Source organism: Oncorhynchus tshawytscha, linkage group LG03, assembly GCF_018296145.1.
Source record: "Oncorhynchus tshawytscha isolate Ot180627B linkage group LG03, Otsh_v2.0, whole genome shotgun sequence".
Classification (NCBI taxonomy): domain Eukaryota; kingdom Metazoa; phylum Chordata; class Actinopteri; order Salmoniformes; family Salmonidae; genus Oncorhynchus; species Oncorhynchus tshawytscha.
Window position 1 is genome coordinate 19,412,742 of NC_056431.1, and position 23,673 is coordinate 19,436,414.

At 40.5% G+C, this 23,673-nt stretch overlaps 2 protein-coding genes across 4 annotated transcripts; both read right to left on the minus strand.

Annotated features, from left to right (window-relative positions):
• Positions 1-5,479: 5,479 nt before the first annotated feature.
• Positions 5,480-22,853, minus strand: LOC112229546 (protein rapunzel). Of its 3 annotated transcripts, none has more exons than XM_024395455.2 (3): positions 22,679-22,853; positions 7,417-7,506; positions 5,480-7,026 (listed from the first exon to the last, which is right to left on the minus strand). In XM_024395455.2, exon 3 carries the CDS (start codon positions 6,974-6,976, stop codon positions 5,801-5,803), a length of 1,176 nt encoding a protein of 391 aa, XP_024251223.1. In that variant the 5' UTR covers positions 6,977-7,026; positions 7,417-7,506; positions 22,679-22,853; the 3' UTR covers positions 5,480-5,800. The 3 variants fall into 3 exon arrangements, with proteins under 3 accessions (XP_024251223.1, XP_024251214.1, XP_024251232.1); XM_024395446.2 differs by lacking the exon at positions 22,679-22,853 and adding an exon at positions 17,800-17,916; XM_024395464.2 differs by lacking the exons at positions 7,417-7,506; positions 22,679-22,853 and adding an exon at positions 17,800-17,888.
• LOC112229541 lies at positions 18,299-22,600 on the minus strand. Its single transcript, XM_024395431.2, has 2 exons — positions 22,100-22,600; positions 18,299-20,386 (listed from the first exon to the last, which is right to left on the minus strand). Exon 2 carries the CDS (start codon positions 20,315-20,317, stop codon positions 19,133-19,135), a length of 1,185 nt encoding a protein of 394 aa, XP_024251199.1. The 5' UTR covers positions 20,318-20,386; positions 22,100-22,600; the 3' UTR covers positions 18,299-19,132.
• Positions 22,854-23,673: the final 820 nt, after the last annotated feature.

Consider the following 23,673-nt stretch of genomic DNA (forward strand, 5'->3'; position numbering starts at 1 on the left):
CCCACCATCTGATAACCATTCAGTTATTTCCAAGGAGACAGGATTAAACAAGAGACAGGGTGACGTTAAGGTGATAAGTGCCAGCACAATGTATCCCTGCATGGCGTACACATCTTTTCGTTGCCTCGTGATGTTTTTCTGCGTTCCTGAGGTCACCTGATGGGCCGGCTCAATTATGGACTGTGTGGACAAATCATATTCATGGAAGAGTAATTTTGGTCTGATTGAAAGCATCTCTCAGCCTATTCACCAGTCTAGCATGGTCAGCCCCCTCTTGAGTATAGACAAAGTCTAGCCTGAGAGTGGAGCCATCCCATGAATGCAGAGGCCACTTTGTGTTAGGTCAGGGATGGGCAACTCCAGACCTCAGGGGCCTGATCAGTGTCAGACTTTTGACCCAGCTAACACACCTGACTCCAATAATCAGCTAATCATGATATTCAGTTTAGACCGCAATTAGTTTAATCAGTTGTGTTTACTAGGGCCGGGGGAAAAATTCATCACTCTGGCCCCCGAGGACTGGAGTTGCCAATCCCATTGTTACTTAAAGAATTTAAACCAAAAAGAAATGCAGATGTCCGCAGAATATTGCGTCACAATTAAATTCAGATTGTTCAAAAAGTTGTTGAAGAAGCGATGACCATGGTGTCACAATATGGACACTGAAATCAAAAGGCAGGCATTAAGTCAGTCTAATCAACACTGTTCTTGATTTCAGATGGTTTATGACAAGAAGAAATGAACAATGAGTCTAGAGGTAGACACAAAACTGTCTCTAGACTGCTAGGACAAAAAGTAAAAAAGTGATCAATAGAGAATAGTCAAAATTACTTAACAGGTAAAAGAGAAATTAACCAGGATTCAGAGGGGAAAGAGATGGGCCTTCAACAGAACCCTGAGGTGCTCCAGAATCTCCATCATGATATTACATTAAGCAAATAATGATCATTCTGCACAATTCCCCACATTTAGACAGGCCCACTGGCTTAAGATGGACCAGCCCATTTGGCATTTACCCAAACTGTCAGGTTCTGACACATACCTAACAAATAATTTCATGATCTAATGTCTTAATATGTGTTCATTATTAGCCTGTCTGCAAGTCTGTCTCTGATTTGGCCAATATCTTGCCAAAAATGTCAATGATGCTGTGAAGCATTGCTGAATTCTAGAGACCAATAACCTAGTACCCATGCTTAATCATTGAAATGTTTTACTGAAAATAAACTTCACAGCAAGGTTATTATAGTTTTGTGATTTTCTATGAGTTTTAAAAAATATATTAGAAATTCAGTTTCAGTTAGTTTTCAGACTTGGATTTATTAGTTTTTTATTTAGTTTGAGTTTAATAAAATAATTTATATTTTGTTATTTATCATTTATTTTCAGTTTTAGTGTTAGGGACAGAAAATAACCTTATGTGTGGGAGGTTAGGAGCCATTCATGTGTTGTAGGCCTATAGTTTGTGTTTTCTGGGGATGTCACTTCTTGCCACTGGGGATCAATAATACATAAGGTCAAGGCATAGGTTTGATTATGTGTAAATTATGAATCAATCTTAATATGACGTGGATTTAAAATGATAATCGTCGTTTCTCCACTCAGATTCAAACATTTCTGTTGCACAGTTCAAAGCTATTGCTAGCTCTGGTTGATGTTGGTCATGGGTATTCTCTTGCCTGTTCTGTAACAGCTTGATAGCCTTGACTATGTTTGCCACGTGATCTTCTCTTCTCGTATGTCCTATGCGTCCATTTGCAAAGCAATCAACCCATTTACTCTAGCAACGACAGGAGTTTTACATTTGGGATCAAGTGATTGGTTGAATTTTCTGAAGGCTGGTTCATCGCACAGTCTCGTGGACTTGCCAGACTGGATGAATAAATTAACCAGTGCTGCCTCTTTTTTTTTTACTCAATTAAATTAGGTTGCCATATTTCTGCCCTTTTCATGCAAACCGCTAAAGTTGGTTGTCCTAGCAATGCCGTTGACGTGCATCTACTAATAACTGGTGGCTGTCTCACCTTGTCTTTATCCTGAAATTGTTTGTATGATTCTTTGTGGGCGCTGTTCAGGTGAACTTTGAGGTTGGTTGGGTTTTCCAATTGATCTCTGTTCCACACATGCTGCTGACACTACAATACATTTTCTTTTGTCTTTTCCTGCAATGAACTCAAAACAATCTCATACAGGGCTTTACCTTTTGCTGCCACCATTGTTCAGGCTCACAGTCAGCGATCGCCCTAGGATTTCTTCCCTGTTAGCTACTGACAGCTGGTGATAGTGATGCACAAGCTAGGCCTATTTGAAACATCGCCATATACTGGCAGCATTTATCAGCCAGATTCAGAAGCTTGAAAACCCCATCAGAAAAAAACTTGAAGACCCCATTTGAGAAGGAAAACAATTACAGCTAAACATAATTGATGATGGTTTGTACTTTATTTTTTATTTGTCTTGCAGTTAAAGATAAGTTTCACTAAAGTTTAAGTTTTTCAAATGTTTTTCTTAATGATTTTATTTCAGTTTACTGCATTGTTTTTCCAATTGTTGTTTTTATTTTAGTTTCAGTTTTCGTTTACTTTAACAACCTTGCTTCACAGGTTTTTCAAATATTAAACATAGAAAGTAAAACATATTTGATGTGAGTTGGTTATTGCACTATAGATATAGTAGTTTATGTAACATAACAGTTTATGATACATTCGTTTCATAGTTATGCTAGGAAGATGTGAACTATCTAGCTGGTGTGCTAGTAGTAGCCACTGTGCAATAACTTCACATCCCCTGAGACCTGAAGTGGTGTTGCTTCCAGTCTACCACAACCGTGGGTTGAGTGTACAAAACATTAGGAACATCTTCCTAATATTGAGTTGCACCCCATTTTCCCCTCAGAACAGTCTCAATTCATCGCAGCATGGACTACAAGGTGTCGAAAGCGTTCCACAAGGATGCTGGCCCATGTTGACACCAATGCTTCCCACAGTTGTGTCAAGTTGGCTGGATGTCCTTTGGGTGGTGGACCATTCTTGATACACATGGATAACTGTCATGCGTGAAAACCCCAGCAGCGTTGCAGTTCTTGACACACTCAAACCGGTGCGCCTGGCACCTACTACCATACCCTGTTCAAAGGCATTAAATATTTTGTCTTGCCCATTCACCCACTGAATGGCACACAAACAATCCATGTCTCAATTGTCTCGACGCTTACAAATCGTTCTTTAACCTGTCTTCTCCCCTTCGTCTACACTGACAGAAGTAGAATTAACAGGTGACATCAATAAGGGATCATAGCTTTTACCTGGAGACACCTGGTCAGTCTATGTTATGGAAAGAGGTTGTGTTCCTAATGTTTTATACAGTCACTGTAGATTTGAGAGTACAAATTGTAGTGTGAGCTTGGTCAAACAGAAAAAAACTCCAATACAGTTTCCTAAATATATAGTCTAATTTTCATGTAGAACACATAATTTGTATCAACAAAACAGAAACATTTCTATCAGTTTATTCATCGTGAGAATAGTTTTGACCCTGCTCTTTCCAAAGAGGGGATGTGCAAGTTCTGTGCCTAAGATATTAAAGCCACATGGCTTACAGAGCACTTTGGGTGTTTTCAAACTATAATGGCATGGCCACAGCTTCTGTCCCTCAGATAGCTCTACCCTCTGACTCTGATTGTTTTGCTATGATGTCATTGAATATATATATATATATATATCACATTGAGTACAATACATTTTTCCGATCTGTAACTCCTCACCTTACATGCAGATTTAGGCAATCCCAGTGCAGTATCAGCCCTTTCCTCAAACATACTATACTGTGGTGACCAAAGACAGCAAACCAAATAAATCAAGATAATTTATTTTAACATAGTAATATCCATCTTTGTTTTTATTTGATACAGTAATTTGTGTGATACGAGTAAGGCATATTGATAGAGGTACTAGAACAAAATAATTCCTTTTAGATCAGAGAAAACATCTTGAACATGTCACTCCCCTCATTATCTAAAGAAAACCACACAAACATGCTACTCTGTATGAAGAGATGATAGTGCCTTGTAGATTAATTATATTATCATTTGTGTTGTTTAGGGCTCAGATACTCATATGTTGACAAAGTAATATAGACATGGCTTAAAATTATGCAATAAGGCCCGAGGGGGTGCAGTATATGGCCAATATACCACGGCTAAGGGCTGTTTTTATGCATGATGCAAAGCGGAGTGCCTGGACACAGCCCACAGTGCCTGGACACAGCCCCCATGGTATATTGACCATATACCACCAACCCTTGAGGTGCCTTATTGCTATTATAAACTGGTTCTCAATGTAATGAGAGCAGTAAAGATGTATGTTTTGTCATACCCGTGGTATACTATCCGATATGCTATAGCTGTCAGCCAATCAGCATTCAGGGCACAAACCACCCAGTTTAGAATGTTGAATATGGAGTCCTTATTACTTAGTTTAAGGGGGTGCAATGAATTGTGTTCTTTTCATCCCCTTTAAAAGGGTTTAAGTTATTGCCAATGGCTAGTTTGTAATACGCAGGCCATAGACGTCAAACCACCACTTCATAATCATTCATTTATTGCATTTACAAAATGCAGTCAAAACTGGTACTGTATATAGCACCTTTCCAGATGCTCCAAGTGCTGTAAGGAGGGTGTGTGTGTGTGTGGGGGTTGGGGGGAACTCACCTCATCCACTACCAATGTGAAGCACCCATAAAAGTATTAAAATCCCTCAGAAAATAAAAGTTGCAAACTACAGTGAATGCATGGAAAATGGAATGGGTTAAACATTATGATACTAAATGTAAATACTTCATAGGGTTGTGGAACTATGGACTGAGTCGAGATGACCTGTGATACCAACATTTCTGTTGCACATCACAACAGGTAAAGATGTGACGAGCGTATCTATGCTAGGCATTCATGAGCACATCTTCACAGCAATAATATGTCTTAACATGCCTTTGTAGTGGGTTGATTGATCAAATCATATGGAATGGGAGCAGGTTCACTGAAGCAGTGTGTTCCAAAATAACATAGACAGGAATAACAAAACACAATGTCAGTTGAGTTGTTGTCATATCACAGGAGGTTGGTGGCACCTTAATTGGGGAAAACAGGCTTGTGGTAATGGCTGGAATGGAATAAGTAGAATAGTGTTGAATATATTCCGTTCGCGCCGTTCCAGCCCTTTCTATGAGACGTCATCCCCTCGGCAGCCTCTACTGTGTCATATGAATGTAAATTGCAGCAGCTGAAAATGAGTCAAAGGTGTTTTTTTTTTTTTTTTACATATAAAAAGAGGGAAAATGCAATTCTAGTTATGCAAACTTGAGGGATTTCTTTTTACAAACATTAGGCTTTTATATTTACACACTTCATAAACATTATGTGATTTGGTCAATATAGAACATGTATCAAGACACAAAGATTAATTTAGATTCTCAGAGGCATAGATCATGACTATCACAGTTATTATGTGTGGTTTATTTGAAAATGTAAAGCAGATTTTATTTACACTATTTTAGTAGGGGGCATACATAAAAGAAAAACATTACAAAGAACAGATTAACAGGTAAAACAGTCTTTGGTAAGTATCATGCCTTATAATAAATGTTAGCCTATGTTCCTCCTCATTAGTATAGCTGGGGATCAGAACTCAACTGAGAAAAAGAGAAAGTACTTGGCAATGTCAGTCTTAGTGTAAAGATCAAATTGGACTGAATATAACATTGGGAGCTAAGGCTAATTATTCATTCATTTTTAAGTAAGAAAAAGTCAATTGTAGTGAACACAAACATAGAAGTTCTTGTGCTCCTCCCAGTAGTGTAGCTCTTCGGCAAAGCTCCAGACACAGGCCAGGTCTTTGCAAGTCTTGACCGTGTGGACTGCACATGGACCTGGCAACTGCTCAAACAGGAGCTCAGCTGTACCCACTACGGTGAGTTTCTTCTGACCCTGGATCAGCTGCTGGATGTGGGCCTTGTCCAGAGGCTCGGGCGAGGCACTGTAGGAGACCATGACGTTCAGCTTCTCGTCTGTCGCTGGCACCTGAAAGCGATTTTTTCCTGTGGGGCACTGGATGTCTTTTTTGTTGGAGAACAGGCCCGAAGGGGAGCTAAATATACGGACAGACCAGCACACCCAGTCATACTTTCTTTTCAGCTTCTCCAAAATGGCATCTGCCAGCTGCTGGTTGCTCAGGTCAGAGTGGTCCCTAACCAACCTCCGGGAATCCAGTTCAGACTGCTTGGGGAAGCTGGTGATGCAGTCCTCAATGACAGCATTCATTTTCACCTGTACATCCTTCATCTTTTCACCCCAGTCTTGAAGAAGCTTCTCTTCGTCATCGCAGTCCTTTAGAGCGGTGTAGCCCATCAGAGCGATGAGGCCTATGCAAAAGAGTTTCTTCAACCTGGCACAGAAGTCTTCCATTGCGCGTCGACTTTTCTCTTCATAGTTAAGAGTAATTTCCAACACTGACTCTCCAGAGAAGTTGTCTCCCGTCACGGCACTATAGAGGGTGTGTAGGTTTTTGTCGCCACCTGTTTTGACAAAATGCTCCATGAAAAGCTTCTTCTTGACCTCACGAAACTTGGGTTTGGCATTGAGGATGTCCATGTACTTGCGGAACTGGTTGGAGATGTTCTCCTCTACAGAAAAGTAGGCAGCGTCCGCTCCGCTCTTCTTGATCTCCTCGTTAATACGCTGCATCTCCTCTGAAACCACCTCCAGGCGTTCACGAACCTTCTGGAACTGCTCCTTCATGAACGCAGCTTCCTTGCTCTCCACATTGTCCAGGGCCAATTTCACGATGGGAGCAGCGATGGCGAAAACAGGGAAGAGGTCACCTGCGATACTGGCCACCACCTCAGCTCCCTGTTCAAACACTTCCATTACAGTCTCTACCACGTTCTTCTTCTCTGCTACGATCTTCTGTAGCTGGCCGGCCATCTTTGCTGGTATTGTTATTATTCAGTGCACAACAAATAACAGTATAACATCTGGGGGAAAAAGAGCATAAGGACATGGTCAAAAGGATGTTTGAACTATTTTATTTACATTAGACATGATAAAGTCTATGGTCTACAGAATGACTCGACTAAACTGACACTTAATAATAGCAGAGTTTACCAAAGTCAGTCCTGGGGCCGCACTGAGTTTGTGAAACGCTGGTCTATAGAATGACTCTTGACAAAGACAGAAACCTTTCTACTGACGCTTAACTAAAGCATTATTGAAGATCCATTTAAAATATAGACAACCAATCATCCCCCAGTTCAAGCCCTTACTTAAAATGGAGGAAAGGTTCAACAGCAATACCAAAGTCTTAACAATTAGGCCCATATAGTTGATTACCTACCTCCCTATGGAATATTAGTATCTGAACTTACGTAGAGCTGTTCAGGTATTGTTGGACTGTGGCCTGCTTCCTTGCTCAAACTCTCAACTAGAGTGAATCCCTGCTGGCCTCACAGTGAGAACTGATAAAGAAAGAGAGAGAGGGAGCAGTGTAAATTGCAAAGCCTGCTGGGATTACAGCTGGACAATCAAAGTGAGCAAGGAAGCAACAATGCAAAGAGAATTCACCAGTGAGGGAAGACACGTAGGGGTAGATACTCTATGGAGTTTGAAATGTGTACTTCAAGGCAGGGTTTTAATAGTTTTATGGTATAGAAATGTTTTAAGTATTTACCATTTACTGTCTGCATTATACACTCAATTCAAGTGTGTTGTATATCACATCAACAAAGTGCCAAATGAGGAAAAAACAACCAACCAATGAAGATCTGAAATATGGTTTGAAGTATGCACAGCAAGCAGGAAGCCAATTAGTAACTTCAAACACTATGATGCACTAGAGCAGACTATGACTGAAGGGGTGGTGGATTGTAAGTGTACATTTGAAGAAATCACATGCAGTATCTAGCATTGGAATAACATAATACAAGCATGAATTAAGAATAATTTCAGCCTGGAGGCCATTTTAGATTAAATACTATCATTGTTTGTTACAGAAGTAGTGACAGAACATTTATTATACCGCATTTTTAAAAAATGTAACATACAGTATAACGTGTACACCTCTGCTGCAATAAATCATTGCAAATTGTATTTGACAACTGGCATGAAATTACTTTCAGGTCAAAGTACAATGTTATAAGCTCACAGTTTATTAATAAAAACCTAATCCATTCTCCTTTGGCCCTTCAACTACCACCACCATCCCCACCACGGTTGCTCGCTCAGCCAGTCCAGTCAATGCCACGGAGAGTGTGGGAGTGATAAACTGTCTGTTGGAGATTAAACTTGCTGAGCAGGAGTGCATTTTCCACAAAAATGCAAGTAACCACAGCAACTAGACAACGGAAACTATTCTGTCAGCGTCTCAGTCTGCCTTTCTCTGCTGCTGAGGTCTGGCCCAAGGGGGTTTACACTGCAAAAGATCAGGGAAGATGTCACCCTCATTTCTCAACCTGATCTATCACCTACATCTACAGCTGTCAAGGGAGGCACAGTCTTTATGGCCGTAGAGAACAGTGACTACTAAAACAGATTAGTCTAAGAAAATCCAAGGACTCTAGAACAATCTCAATACAGCCAAAGCTGACAACTCTCACGCATTTCACCCTCTTCTCACACCACACCTCATATCTTGCATTGAAAAGTACAGATTTTATTTTTTAAATTAGTTAGTGCGTTAACATTTCAACTGTGCTCCAAATTGTTTTGAAATTGGAGAATCTGCGCCACTGAGGTATAAGAACTGAAGAATGTGTCCAAGATGTCCGACTGTTGTTTTCAAGATAAACCTACTCAAGTTCACATACGTCGATTCATGGACCGTTAATATCCAGGTGGCATCCCGTTTATACGGACAAACATCACATGCGCACAGGGAGCAGTGTCGACGTCATACAAACCCATGGCAGACATTGGATGAATATAAAAATGTTCATATCTTCGGCTGAGTAAAAAAAAAAATTGGCCTCAGCAACAATTATTTGAATAATTTAATGGATGTTTTGTGCACAATGGTGATGACTAAAGTGTCTTATTAGGAATTTTCAAATCTAACTTCTCTATGTATTCGACCCCGAGTGGCACAGCTGTCTAAGGCACTGCATCGCAGTGTTTGAGGCATCACTACAGACCCTGGTTCGATACCGGGCAGTATCACAACCGGCCGTGATAGAGTCCCATAGGGCGACACACAATTGGCCCAGCGCTATCCGGATTAGGGGAGGGTTTATCCGGGGTAGGCCGTCATTGTAAATAAGAATTTGTTCTTAACTGACTTGCCTGGTTAAATAAAATACAAAAAAAAACAAAAAATGTGGCAGTGTATGGAAAATTGTCTTTCTGGGCTGGGCATCAGCTAAACTACAGTACCGAAGCAAAACTGTAGGAGCAGTAGAAACCATGCTTCTAGATCCGAACCCTGGCCCCTTGATCTGCGTCTGCAATTTAACATCACAAGCGGAACCTCTATCATTGAGGGGATTCATCTCGCCTGGGTGCGCAGGTAGCCGTGTTTTGCATATGGGCTGAAAGTTGATTGCATTTGGAATCAGGATGCCTTCCGGGCTTGAGACAGGTTCAAAGCCCAGGGTTAAGTCGGCTCAAAATTAATTAAGCATGTGTAGTAATTAGTAGGGTCCTGTGTTTTCCCATGCAAAAGTGATTGCTTTTGATAAACAAAAGGCTTTATCTGCCTTCCCAATGAAAAATATTTGAGAATTTTCTGACATTTATTTTATGGAAAAGAGATTTCTAGATGATGCACCATGCTGTCTTGTCGACAAAATGACAGAGCGCCACAGATTATTCTTTGATTTGAGAATGGCGCTCCTTCTTCCCCGCTTTCGCCCGATGGCGTGACGGCTCAGCATAATCGAATCCGTCCATTGTCTTGCCATAGCACTGTGAGCTGCGGCACAATGAAGCATTTGATTGGTCTTGTTATGTAAAGGATCAAGGGGACTGGATGCGCATTTTAAAGAAATGCTCCTCAAGATGAGAGCGGAGTTGAAAGGAGAGAGAGAATGTTCTCAGCTGAGTTTATAAAACTGTAAAAAGAGCAGCACGGTAGCGCTGTTTTATGTACAATGTTGCCAATAAAATGAGGCTTTGTTTGGGCTTTCGAGTGGTGCAGCAGTCTAACGCACTGCATCCCAGTGCTAGAGGCGTCACTACAGACTCTGGTGCCATTCCAGGCTGTATCACAACCGGACGTGATTGGGAGTCCCATAGGGCGGCCCACAATTGACCCAGCGTCGTCCGGGTTAGGCTGGGGTAGGTCGTCATTGTAAATAAGAATTTGTTCTTAACTGACATGCCTAGTTAAATTTAAAAAATATAAAATGTTGCTGTTATTCCCATCCCTATAGAGAGAAATAGTAATGCTGTATTTTTGTGGGCACACCGCCATGGTTAGTTGGACAAAGCCTATGGGAAAGATAAATTAAGTTTTTGTAGGGTTTTTGTAGAAATGCCGAAAATAAGGTCTGTGGTAAACAAAGACTGAGGAGATCTTATACGTGTTGTTCTATGAGATAATGTTCCTCAGCTAACGTCACTTTTTGAGAATTTTTAACAAATTAATTCATAAAAAGGTCATGTTAACTGACTGCTATTATCTCATAAGACAAAACGTATAAGATCTCATCTCATAAGCCTGTGTTAACCTCAGACCTTATTTGGGGCGTTTATTCAAAAACTAACATTTTTTCCCCCATAGCTGAACGAACTAGAGGTAACTAATTTCCGGGTTTTAGGACTATAAACTGGCGAGCTCTATTGCAGAATGCAGCCTTTTGACAGCACATACTAAAGTAGATTTAATCCGCACTTGCAAGAGTCCCCTTGTTTTAGCAGGGAAGTTTGGAGGGTGACCTTTTTGGTCAGATTGTGAACTCAAAAGTTTGATTCAAGAAGAGGGGGGGGGGGGACAATAAATATACCAATTATTTGATTAGGGAGGGTGTAGGGGCAGATTTATGTAATCTTGTCTTCAGGAGATTTTATCTATTTAATTTAGCCTGATCAGTGGAATAATTGTAATTCTTAACAATGGGGTAAAATATAGAGTAATTAGTGTGCTTGTCAACAATGACACTTATTCCCCATGGCTATTTTTATTATTCCACTTCTTCCAATTTTGACAGTGTAATCACACATTTGAAATCTGATATGCCTATGTCTGAAAATTAATGATGAGGCTATGTATTTTTGCAGCCATTAATGGACAGTTTTGAATAAGTCACACAAATAAGCATTGGATGTTTAAATACTCCAGGCCTCAAATATAATTTTTCACATTTTACTATTGTGCAGTCAATAACACAAAATAACATCTGTATATAGTGTGTGGAAATGAATTAAGGAGGTAAGGCAATAAATAGGCCATGGTGGCAAAGTAATGACAATTTAGCAATTAACACTGGAGTGATAGATGTGCAGATGAGGATGTGCAAGTATAAATACTGGTATAAATAATGGTGTAAATAATGGTGTGCAAAAGAGCAGAAAAAAAGAAATAAATATGGGGATGAGGGAGGTAGTTGGTTGGATGGGCTATTTACAGATGGACTGTGTACAGCTGCAGCGACCGGAAAGCTGCTCTGACAAGCCGATGCTTGTAGTTAGTGAGGGAGATAAGTCTACAACATCAGTGATTTTTGAAATTTGTTTCAGTCATTGGCAGCAGAGAACTGGAAGGAAAGGCGGCCACAGAGGTGTTGGCTTTGGGGATGACCAGTGAAATATACCTGCTGGGGCGTGTGCTACGGGTGGGTGTTGCTATGGTGACCAGTGAGCTAAGATAAAGCGGCGCTTTACCTAGCAAAGACTTATAGATGACCTGGAGCCTGTGGGTTTGGCAACGAATATGTAGCGAGGACCAACCAACGAGAGCATACAGGTCGCAATGGTGGGTAGTATATGGGACTTTGGTGACAAAACGGATGGCACTGTGATAGCAAATTGGATGCAGTCTGAGTAGAGTGTTGGAGGCTATTTTGTAAATGACATCGCCGAAATCAAGGATCGGCAGGATAGTCAGTTTTACGAGGGTATGTTTGGCAGCATGAGAGAAGGAGGCTTTGTTGCGAAATAGGGAGCCGCTTCTAGATTTAACTTTGGATTGGAGATGCTTAATGCGAGTCTTAAAGGAGAGGTAACAGTCTAGCCAGACACCTAGGTATTTATAGTTGTCCACATATTTTAAGTCAGAACCTTCCAGAGTAGATACTAGGCGGGCGGGCAGCGTTCGGTTGAAGTGCATGCATTTAGTTTTACTAGCATTTAAGAGCAGTTGGAGGCCACGGGAATGAGTGTTGTATGGCATTGAAGCTCTTTTGCAGGTTTGTTAACACAGTGTCCAAAGAAGGGCCAGATGTATACAAAATGGTGTCATCTGCATAGAGGTGGATCAGAGAATCACCCACAGCAAGAGTGACATCATTGATATATACAGAGAAAAGAGTCGCCCGAGAATTAAACCCTGTGGCATAGAGACTGCCAGAGGTCCGGACAACAGTTAGGTCACCTAACAGTACGAACTATGAAGATAAATGGGGGTCAATCAATTCACATATGGTGTCCAGGGCACAGCTGGGAGCTGAGGGGGGTCTATAACAAGCGGCAACAGTGAGAGACTTATTTCTGGAGAGATGGATTTTTAAAAGTAGTAGCTCAAACTGTTTGGGCATAGATCTGGATAGTAGGACAGAACTCTGCAGGCTAACTCCGCCCCCTTTAGCAGTTCTATCTTGACGGAAAATGTTGTAATTGGGGTTGGAAATTTCAGAATTATTGGTGGCCTTCCTAAACCACGATTCAGACAAGGCTAGGACATCAGGGTTGGCGGAGTGATCTAAAGCAGTGAACAAAGCAAACTTGAGGAGGCTTCGGATGTTAACATACATGAACCCAAGGCGTTTCCGGTTACAGAAGTCAACAAATGAGAGCGCCTGGGGACACACAGGGCCTGGGTTAACCTCTACATCACCAGAGGAACAGAGGAGGAGTAGGATAAGGCTAAAGGCTATAAGAACTGGTCGTCTAGTGCATTCGGAACAGAGAGTAAAAGGAGCAGACCTCTGGGCGTGATAGGATAGATTCAGGGCATAATGCACAGACAAGGGCATGGCAGGGTGCGAGTACAGTGGAGGTAAACCTAGGCATTGAGTGACGATGAGACAGGCTGCATCTCTGGAAGCGCCAGTATGGCTGCGATCCCCGTACAGGGACCAACATCAGGGGAAATTTCAGAGTGACAACTAAAAATACAACTTCGTAACATTAAACATTCTTGAAAATGCAAGTGTCTTACACCCTTCAAAAGATTAGAATCTTGGTAATCAAACTACGTTTTCCAATTTAACATAGCTATTACAGAGAACAAATCCCATGCTTTTGTTTGAGAAGAGCAATCAAGAACAGAAACATTTTCCACCATGACAGTTTTTACACATTCACATCTGAAGGTAAAATTATGACTTACATTCTGATATCTTGCTCTTATTTCTCTTCCTGAGTGTCCCATTGATCAAATGAAGTGCCATTTTCTTTGATAAAATCCATTTTTATAGCCTAAATCGAAACATTTTGTAAACCGATTGTGCCGTGAATTCCATCTCTATCCATTTTTTTACGGAGCATTCGGCGTGATTCGCCCCTGTAAACAATCGTTTATCTAGTCATGGTGGGTTTCAGTGCATTCCTCTGGATGTTTGCAACACAGCCAAACGTCATTGGTTTTTTTGCGGGGAGAATTGACCGAAGTGAGCTGATTTGAAGACAACGATAAATGACTACCTTACGCACCAATAATTTTAGCAAAGCTTCATTGATTGATTATATTTCTGCCAAATGACCACTGATCTTCTTGAAATCTAGCTGGGTAGATAGCCAATGAGCTGAGGTAAACGCCAGTATGTAATGGTTTGGGGTTGGACCACAATTCCTTGTTTGTAATCGCACGTGCAGGCAACTCCATTCTCGCCTTGACGATCAGAGGAGTTGCCGTAAGGCTTTTTACGCGCAGCTGTATTTCGGAAAGTTGTAATTTCAACGATTTCATTGAAGATATCATGGCGAATAAATCATGTAAAGTGAAAAAGTGAAAGTGAGACTGATTTTTTGTTTGCGGAATCTTGGAGTGTTATGATTCAAACGAACTGAGGAGCTGTTTATGCAAGGACAGGACGTACTTCTGGACGGGTAAGTGCTAATGGCGTTTTATGAAATATAAAAATATATATTATATATAAAAAAATAAAAAATAAACATTTGCAATGAAATGTGTAGTTTGTATATATATATATATATATATATATATATATACACATACATACACACACACACACACAACAATGGCCGGAGTTGAATGGAACACCTTAGTGACTGTTCCCTCTGCTCTATACAATACATATCTGTTTATTTTATGTGATGATAAAAGGCTCATACAATACAAATATTTTTTTAAATGTTTTCTTTCACAGTGATAGCGACTCCGACTGGGGGCCCCCGGTGCCAAGCTGCCCTCTCTACCTGTGCCCCCAGTGGTGTTCATATGCCACAGTTCATTACTGCAGGCATGACTGTGCCTCAGGGCCAAAAGGGCACAGCATGGAGGCGTCGTTGTGTTCTGTGTCGCATGAAATGCACCACTTGTTCAGTTTGCCTCTGCTTTACATCAGAAAGAGACTGCTATGGGACATGGCACAGGCAGCAAAATATTATGACGAGGACTTCCAAGGGGTGTACAGTTTTTTTTCCTTCCCTAATATTTTTTTAAACATTTTTTTTGTGTGTGTGTGTTAGAATTTATGAATTTTTGACATGTTGTATATAGTTGTTTGCACTGCTGTACATAGTTATAGGTCATTTCACCAATTCGGCCACTTGGGTACATTTGGGCAACTTGTGTGGGACACCTGGGTGACTTCATGCTAAATGTCATGTAGCTCACCCATTCCTGAAGTTATCAGTCTAAAACTTTGCACACCTACAGCTGCCCTCTTGTGTTATCCATCAAAATTATCTTCAGCATCCTATCTGACTGTGTGGCTATTCTAGTACATGTGAAAGATGATACTACAACAATAAAAAACAGAAAACGTATGCTCTTTCTTTCTCTTTTCTTCCACCAGATCTACTGTGTTATATTCTCCTACATTCAATTAACATTTCCACAAACTGCAGAATGTTTCCATTCAAATGATACCAAGAATATGCATATCCTTGCCTCTGGGGCTGAGTTACAGGCAGTTAGATTTGGATATGTCTTCAGGCGGAAATTGAGAACAAAGGGATGCAGCCATAACAGGTTTAAACTAGGTGCGGTCTCCACATGTCTGGGGGGTGGGGCAAGGGAGCTAACCGAGGCATGTAGAGCGGAACTTGGGGCTCTGCAGTAAAACAAAACAATAAGAGCTACCCTAAACAACAGTATACAAGGCATATTTACATTGACATATAGGTAGTAAGATTATGGCAATGATCGTCAACTAGTAGGGTTAAACCACCTTAATGTTGATATCTATTAGATTTTTCTTAAAGGTTGGTTGATTGAGAAATTAATTGTTATAACAAGAACATTCTCAAACACCCAACACTTGGGAAACATAGATCAGGAGTTGCCAACCCTCTTAGTGCCAGCAGGATTTTCTTCCAGCCCTATTTGAAAGAGTTCACCCAAATGACAAAATCCAAAATGATTGTGTCTTCAACTAGACTGCAATCTATGATTTGGTTTCACACTGCCTTCAACCATTAATATTAGTATTTCTTGTGCAGAGCATTTGTATTGTGGTAACACTCCCATCACGTGTCACATACAACTTTCCACCTGGGAACAGGTATCAATCCCTGCTTCCAACCTTCCCACTGTTTTTCCCAATGTGCCTGTCTCCCCATCTCATTTCATTACCGTCTGAATAAAGTGTCAAACTACCCCAAAAATCTAAAAGTAACAAAGTCGTTGAATTTTGAGTGTTCATTTAAATATTCAAAGATTCCGGAATACACCTGACCTGTGGTATTCATTTAAAAAAATGTTCTACTCTTAGGCCTAAGCCATGTCAAAATATGTAGAATTGCAGGAAATGGGCTTTAAAACAGTACAATTTTCATGGGGGAGGACCCCCAGACCCCACGGCTAGGGTTTGTGTTAGGGGGCAATGAAATTCACATAGCAAAATGTCTTCAAAGGTTGGCAGCCCTGTCAATGTAATTGATTAGAATGTATAATCCAGCATACTAAATATAAACAGATGGTCTGATACTATTAGATCAGCAGCTATCATAAAACAGATGGGGCAAATGGCTTTGAAAAAGACACAGCTCTCATTGATACAACATTTGCATTAGAAGCCAGTTCAATGATGGAAGCGGAATGTCATGCATTAGGATAGAAAAACATCCATCTAATTTGATGTAGCCATCCACACTGCCATGCTAAAAAAAAACTAGACATTTCAGCTCTCCATTAAAACCTTAACTCCCAGGGGTTGTCTCATTGTCTGAGTGTATGTGAAGTATCTCTACTTCACTAAAGCAGACAAATTATCCAGGGTAAAGTGATGGTACATTTTCAGATGTGCAAGAATTAGGCTTAGACACTAGCCAACACATAGGTTGAATCAAAGTCGTTTACACATCATTTCAATTAAATTACGTTGAACCAACGTGGAATAGACGTTGAATTTACGGCTGTGCCCAGTGGGTACAGACTCAAAAGTGCTATAGCTGTAGCTCTACAGGGGAGGCATATCTCAGGCCAAATCATTCACTAAATAACAAGCAGGCCTGTCAACCTTAAAATGTACATTAACTGATGTCCACTGAGGAGCAGTTAGGCCTACTGAAGTAATAATTGTCAACATCATAACTGATCCATTTGTATATTAATATCTGGCCATCAAGATAGACATTTTATAGTGTCTTCTTTTCATGGTTCGAGTCCTAAATTAAATACAAATCATTCAAAGCTGCAAGAATAAATGGCAACATTTGAGTGGCCCAAACAATCAGTATGCTACAGTATCTTTGTCGATTGAGGACTAGTTGAGGGAGGTGACCAAATCATCCTGTGAAGCTTGCCCACATATACACTGACCAGACATGACTGGCTGCATTTAACAAATGGACATAGCTCTTTGCAAGCCGAGAAGAGAAAAATCATATTACACGTGTTGTTGTTAAAAGCTGTTCATGTGGCCTCTTAATGGGAAAGGCATCGATTAGCTCGTTCAACAAGGGCTCTAATTGCTTTATTTCAGTACCTTGTTTAACTCTATATAGTCTGCATACCTCGTGGATTAATATGATAAGGCCTTGCAACAATATGCCAATTGATTAAATTCAGCACTGTTGCCACCGCAGTAGTACTTGTATCATGACTATAATTATGGCCACGAGAAACACTTCCTGGAGAAGGCCTGCACATTATGTCACCGATTCAAGGCTACCAACGCCCAACCACTGTTTTGACAGAAGTTGTGCACATAGTTACATTGTGTGTTTTGCGCAACTTACAGTAAAACATAGGGTATTATTTAAATGCGCACATTACATGATAAAGTAATGTTTTCAAAGATATCGTAGGATCTCAAAAAGTCATGACCAATTTGACCAGTCTCGTCGTTAAAGAACTGCGCAACTAATGAAAACAGCTGCGATAACTTTTGGAAAATATAGACAGAACTGTGTAAGCCTATTGAAGAAACTTTTAAATGGTCATATGCAATTACGTTTGGCTAAAAACTCACCTTTTCATTCGCTTTAGCTTGAGGAAGAAAAGCAAACGATTTATCCGATCTGTTTTTCTCTTCCTATTGGTCTCATATTACAGTTAAAGTGACACACCCATCGACAGAAGCTAAACTTGGGTGGTGGTTAGACAAGTTGTTGAACAAATGATAGCATATTTTCCTGGTCAACATAGAAACTATAATAAATTACACTCCTTTGACAAATAACTGACACAAGTATTTTACCAAGACTATTATAACATTTGCTGAGTATAATTGTGTTTATATTGTGTGAGCTGATGATTGTTTAGGGAGTAATGTAAATAAACTGTCATATATTATCAGTATCCATGTTTATGACTACATGTACCTCTGCTTAAACGTTTTAACATACAGTACCCTCATGTTTTTTTACATTTCTTCAGCTGCAGATAGAAATAGAACATAAACATCCTAATTTACTATTGCATAAAATTCCTAATGTACTCTTGCATAATGATGACCAGCGATAACAATGTCCTTTATATTGTGGTTTATTATGAATAAAGAAGACCATAAACATGAGAAATTATAAGGATATCAAATGTGTGAATATAGACAGAGATGTAATGTTGTAAGGATATAGATTTGGACAGTGTGATGCATCTATCAACAGCATTTTCCAACGGAGCTTGAGTAAGTCCTCAGTACATTGATGAGGAGAAATGGTTGTTTGCTGAAAGCTTACATAACACATTATTACGCTGGCTGGTGTGCTAATTTACAGTATGGTCATCATGAAATACTGGAATGCAGGTAAAATAAGGTATCTTACTATTCTATTTGGTAGGAGTAAGTACTAAGTTCTCATATGTTGGCATTGTTGTTGAGTAGATAGCCACAGCCTGGCATAAAATGTCTCATATATGTCCATTAATACACATATACAAATCCTGATAGTTTAAACCAGGTGTGCCAAACTCATTTTGCCCAGGGGGCCGCATTCAGACTTCAAAGAGATAGAGGCGCCGTACTAAAAATTGGTTATATTTCTTTGCCGTGACATTTTGCATAAGACAGTCCACTATCCATTGTTTCCCCCCAAAAATCTGGCCGCTGCAGGCCATGTGTTTGACACCCCTGGTTTAAATTATCACAAACTACACAAAAATCTATAAGGCCAATAAACAAATAAAAATGTTGCAGTCTGTAACAAGAGATTACATTTCACACAACCACTAGCTAAAGCATCAGCTAGGTGTGTGATATCAATAAAAACACCTCTAAACTCAGTTATAAACATTCATGAATTGTATTTGTAGTTTTCCCCATTATAACTACTCTATTTTCCATTGCACTGTGTAACAAAAGGCTACTCAGGATGAACGCATAGGTAAGCTTTTTTGTGTTTTCCATAGTAATAACAATCCTCTTGGAAGTTGTTGGACTCCACCACTTCCTTATAGTGGCTGACAGCATGCACCAAGCAGTTGGGGAGACTTCTGCTGAGGACCTGAGCCACATTCATCATGTTCCCCTTCAGTTTCTGCCCCTCAATCTCTTGCTGGATCTGACCCTTGTTGATAGGCTTAGGCTGAACACTGAAAGAGATCACCACTTTGATGTTGTTCTTGGTCAACACATCAAAGTAATTAGCTCCTCCTCTACTTCCATGGTACTTCTTTCCAGCTAGCCAGTTGAAAAAGAAAATGCGCTCCTTGTCATTGAAGACCCTGATAGACCAGCTCACCCAGTCAAATTTCTTAATAAGGGTGTCTAATAGGGATTTGGTGAAGTCAAGGTCAACACTGCCAGGTTTCTCCTGAAGATGATGTTCCATGTCCAGTTTGGCCTGATCCGCAAAGTTTTCAGTGCAATCATCCACCGCTGCTTTCATGCGGTTCTCAACATCTTCCATACGCTCCTGCCACTTCTTCACCATCTCATCCCCCACAACCCCTTCCTTGAGGCTGGCGTAACCCATGACAGCAATGATGCCCACCACAAAGAGCTTCTTAAGCCTGGCGCAGAAATCTTCTACCGGCCTTCTACTCCTTTGTTCTGTGGAAACCACTGTCTCCAGCATGGGGTCACCTGAGGTATTGTCCCCGGTAACGGCATTATAAAGCGCGTCCAGGTTCAAGTCTGCGTCCGTGTTCTCATAATGGCTGAGGAACTTCTCCATCTTCTTCTCTTTGAACTTGGGCTTGGCGTTGACAAAGTCCTGGAACTTTTCGTACTGGCTGAGCATTTGTGCCTCACGGTCAAAGTTCTGCTTATTCAAGGAGGTCCTCTGCAGCTCCAGGGCGATTTGTTCGATCTCAGCCTGGATGCCTTCCAGTTTCTGGTTGACCATGCTGAACTGCTCAGTCAGGTAGCGGGCATCCTGCCCTTCAGGGTTGCTGAGGATCTCAGAGGAGGCTACGAACACAGCCTCAAGGACGGGATGGAGCTGGCCCACAGTGGCTGCCAGGACTGCGGAGGCCTGTCCCATGATCTCCACTCCCTTCTCGATCTTGCCTCTGTTCTGCACGAGCCATTCTGCCACACTGGTCATTTTGAGGGGTCTATCACAAAGTAACAATGGCCAACAAGGTCTTCAAAGATTCTCCAACTATGTTGATGTCTGAAAGAGAAACAAGAGGAACAAACCATAAAGCTCTTGTGGAGGTTTGTTGAGGTGAAATAATACATTTGTTAAGGCAGCAATATCCGATTTTGTGTATTTTTTTCTTCTTCTAAGGATTAGCTAGCTATTAGTTTGAAAAAGTTTGTGTTGGAGATGACTCGATCATCATCATCTCCAGTGGTGTAAAGTACTTAAGTAAAAATACTTGAATGTACTACTTAAGTCATTTTTGGGGGTATTTGTACTCTACTATTTATATTTTTGACAACTTTTACTTTTGCTGTACTACATTCCTAAATAACATAATGTACTTTTTACTCAATACATTTTCCCTGACACCCAAAAGTATTCGTTACATTTTGAATGCAGGACAGGAAATTGGTCATAGAACATCCCTGGTCATCCCTACGGCCTCTGATCTGGCGGACTCACTAAACACACATGCAGCATTTGTAAATTATGTCTGATAAAAACAATTTAAATGGTACCGTCTGGCTTGCTTAATACAAGGAATTTGAAATGATTTATACTTTTACTTTTGATACTTAAGTATATTTTAGCAATTACATTAACTTTTGATACTTTCATATTTTTTAAAAACCAAATACTTAGACTTTTACTCAAGTTGTATTTTACTAGGTGACTTTCACTTTTACTTGAGTCATTTTCTATTAAGGTATCTTTACTTTTACTCAAGTATGAAAATTGGGTACTTTTTCCACCACTGATTGTATCCAACACAGAAAACATGAACAGCATCTAACACAGATTACATCAGACAGTTGGAGTCAAATAGAACAAGCTACTCTCAGCAATAAAACAAATGGAGAACATGTTGGGACATGCAAGAGTCTAGTTTCATGCCACACCCAGAGTCTCAGGTATATGACAGGACTCGATCACAGCTTCGGTGGCACTGACTCACTTCAAAACATGATTTAAAATAAACATACTGAATGTTTATGGCAACTCAGAGCAAACATCAAAAGCAGTGTGTGTACTCTCGCTTTATGACGTGGAGAGTTGCGCAACATTGCAGTGCTGGCTTTTTGGAGTTGAATTGACAAGCCTAACAATAGCCAAGACCCAAATCAAACACAGATGTCCACAACCTGGGAAAAAAGGGGATTTTTCTTTGTGAACATGTGATTTTCAATGTAAAATACACAAAAGAGATGAGCTCACACATATCTCATTCCCCTGAGACAATATCCACTACAGAAAAAAGGCACACCCAGAAGGAAAAAAATTCCCCACTGCACTTGTTCTGTAATGAAAAACACACTTTTCTCCCACACACTAAAATATAAGTTAATTGAAATGCAATTGGGTCATTGAATTCACAGCATCTCCATGTACAATGTAGCATCAGTCATTTACATTTTTATGAAAAACACGAAATACAGATTCATATGTACACCCATAGACCATGGGCTTACCAGTAATTGCTGGATCGCAAGATGAATGGTGTCATTTTACATGCTTTCCCAAGGTCTACCACTGTGCTAATTACGTCAGTCCTATTAAATAAGCTAACATCACCAGTTATTGCTATCCCATTTTAAAATTACACAATGTCCAAAAAAATGGTGTTAAGAGTATATTAAATAATTGGAATTTTGATGTAATTTGTAGAATTCACTTGTGACTCATCACCACATTGAACTGAAAGCATTTTAATAAAAAATAATAGTGAAGAAAAATACTTACTGAGAAATTGTCCTGGTTTAGGATATGTCAAGTCTTCACTTGTAAAAACAAAAATAGTTGACTGTGAGAATGCCAATCCAAGGGTACAATTAAGAGGAAGAAAAAGGCGAGCCCCAAACTATTTTTGTAACCAACAGGAGGTATTTTGCCTTCTTTTCAATATCACTCAACTTCTCTCAAATCCTTTGAACATAGGAGTGCTGAATAAAATCTTATTTCTACCGAGTATTTTCCATTCTACTGGGGGAAGAAACAAGCCTAAAGAACTCTTATTGAGACCACATCCTTGAGTGATGAGATACCAGCAAGACCACATCCGTTAACAATGGTATCCCAGCATCTCAAATTGCACTTGAATTTCACCTGTTTGCCTTGTCAGTGCACAAACAAAGTGGATCTTTCAAAACCAGTTCCTCACTTTTTCATGTCTCAGAGGTAGCCTATACTTCTCAAACAAGATCAGTTTGTCAAATGATAGAAAATCTGGGTAAATAAAAGTTGACACCCTTGATGCTAATTCAAACTGCCCAGATAGTTAAACAAAATGGAGCACGATAAAGAAAAGAGGAAGAAACTCACCTCTGATAGTCCAATAAAGTATCCAGGGGGGTGCAGTCTAGTTATCCAACAGTCCAACTGTGCCTCTGAGCACCAGCCTCCTAGTGTTGGGATGTATATGTAGTCTCTCTCTCTCTTCTCTGTCTCTCTCTCTGTCTCTCTCCCTCGTCACTCCCCCGTTGGAACTCCTCCATCCCCTCTCTGCATTCCAACAGGAACCCACTCTGAGGGATGAGGGGCAGGCACTGAGACAGATAACATCCTGTAAACATAGCCCATGCAAGGACACCACTGCCATTCACACAGGGTGTGAAGGATAGTGTGTGTGTCTGTGTGTGTGTGTGCATGTGTATGTCCAAGCGTTCAAGTGAGCAAGAGAGCCACAACAAAACCCTGCTTGTTGTGTCTCCATTGAGGTTGCTATGGCCACTGCTTCTTGCCTCTTTTAACAGTGTGCCTGCTAAATGCCACTGAGTTCTGTAAAGTAAGCATGATGTTTTACAGATAAGCAATTGCAGTTCCCTAAACAGAGGCAGTTCTTAGTATTTTCAAAATAGCACACATAAGGGACATCAGAGCTAAAACATGTGTAATTTTGAACTCTTTTAACCTTGAAAATGCATTATCACTGAAGGCAAGCTATTGGACATTTGGATTGAGGCGTAGTAATTTGGAATACACCCTGTATAAGTTGGAATACACCCTGGAGCTGCAGTGCTCTCAGAGTCACTCCGTCACAGTGCTGAGCAGAGCAGTGAAAGGACCTTTGTGTCTCTGCATCCACACCATGGGAGACAGAGCTCACCCACTGTCTTTGTGCTTCAGCTCTGACCGTAACACACACCGTCTGATATGACCAATCAGTCCAGTTAACACTGGAGAGAAGAAAGAGGCAGAGATAGAAGAAGAGGAGAAGGGGTTATGTGTCGTGAAGTCAGGACGGTCAGTCATATTGAAGAGGATTTGGTACCCCCCAGTGTTTTTTGGGTCTCCCTGTATCGTCCCGCTGTCAGATG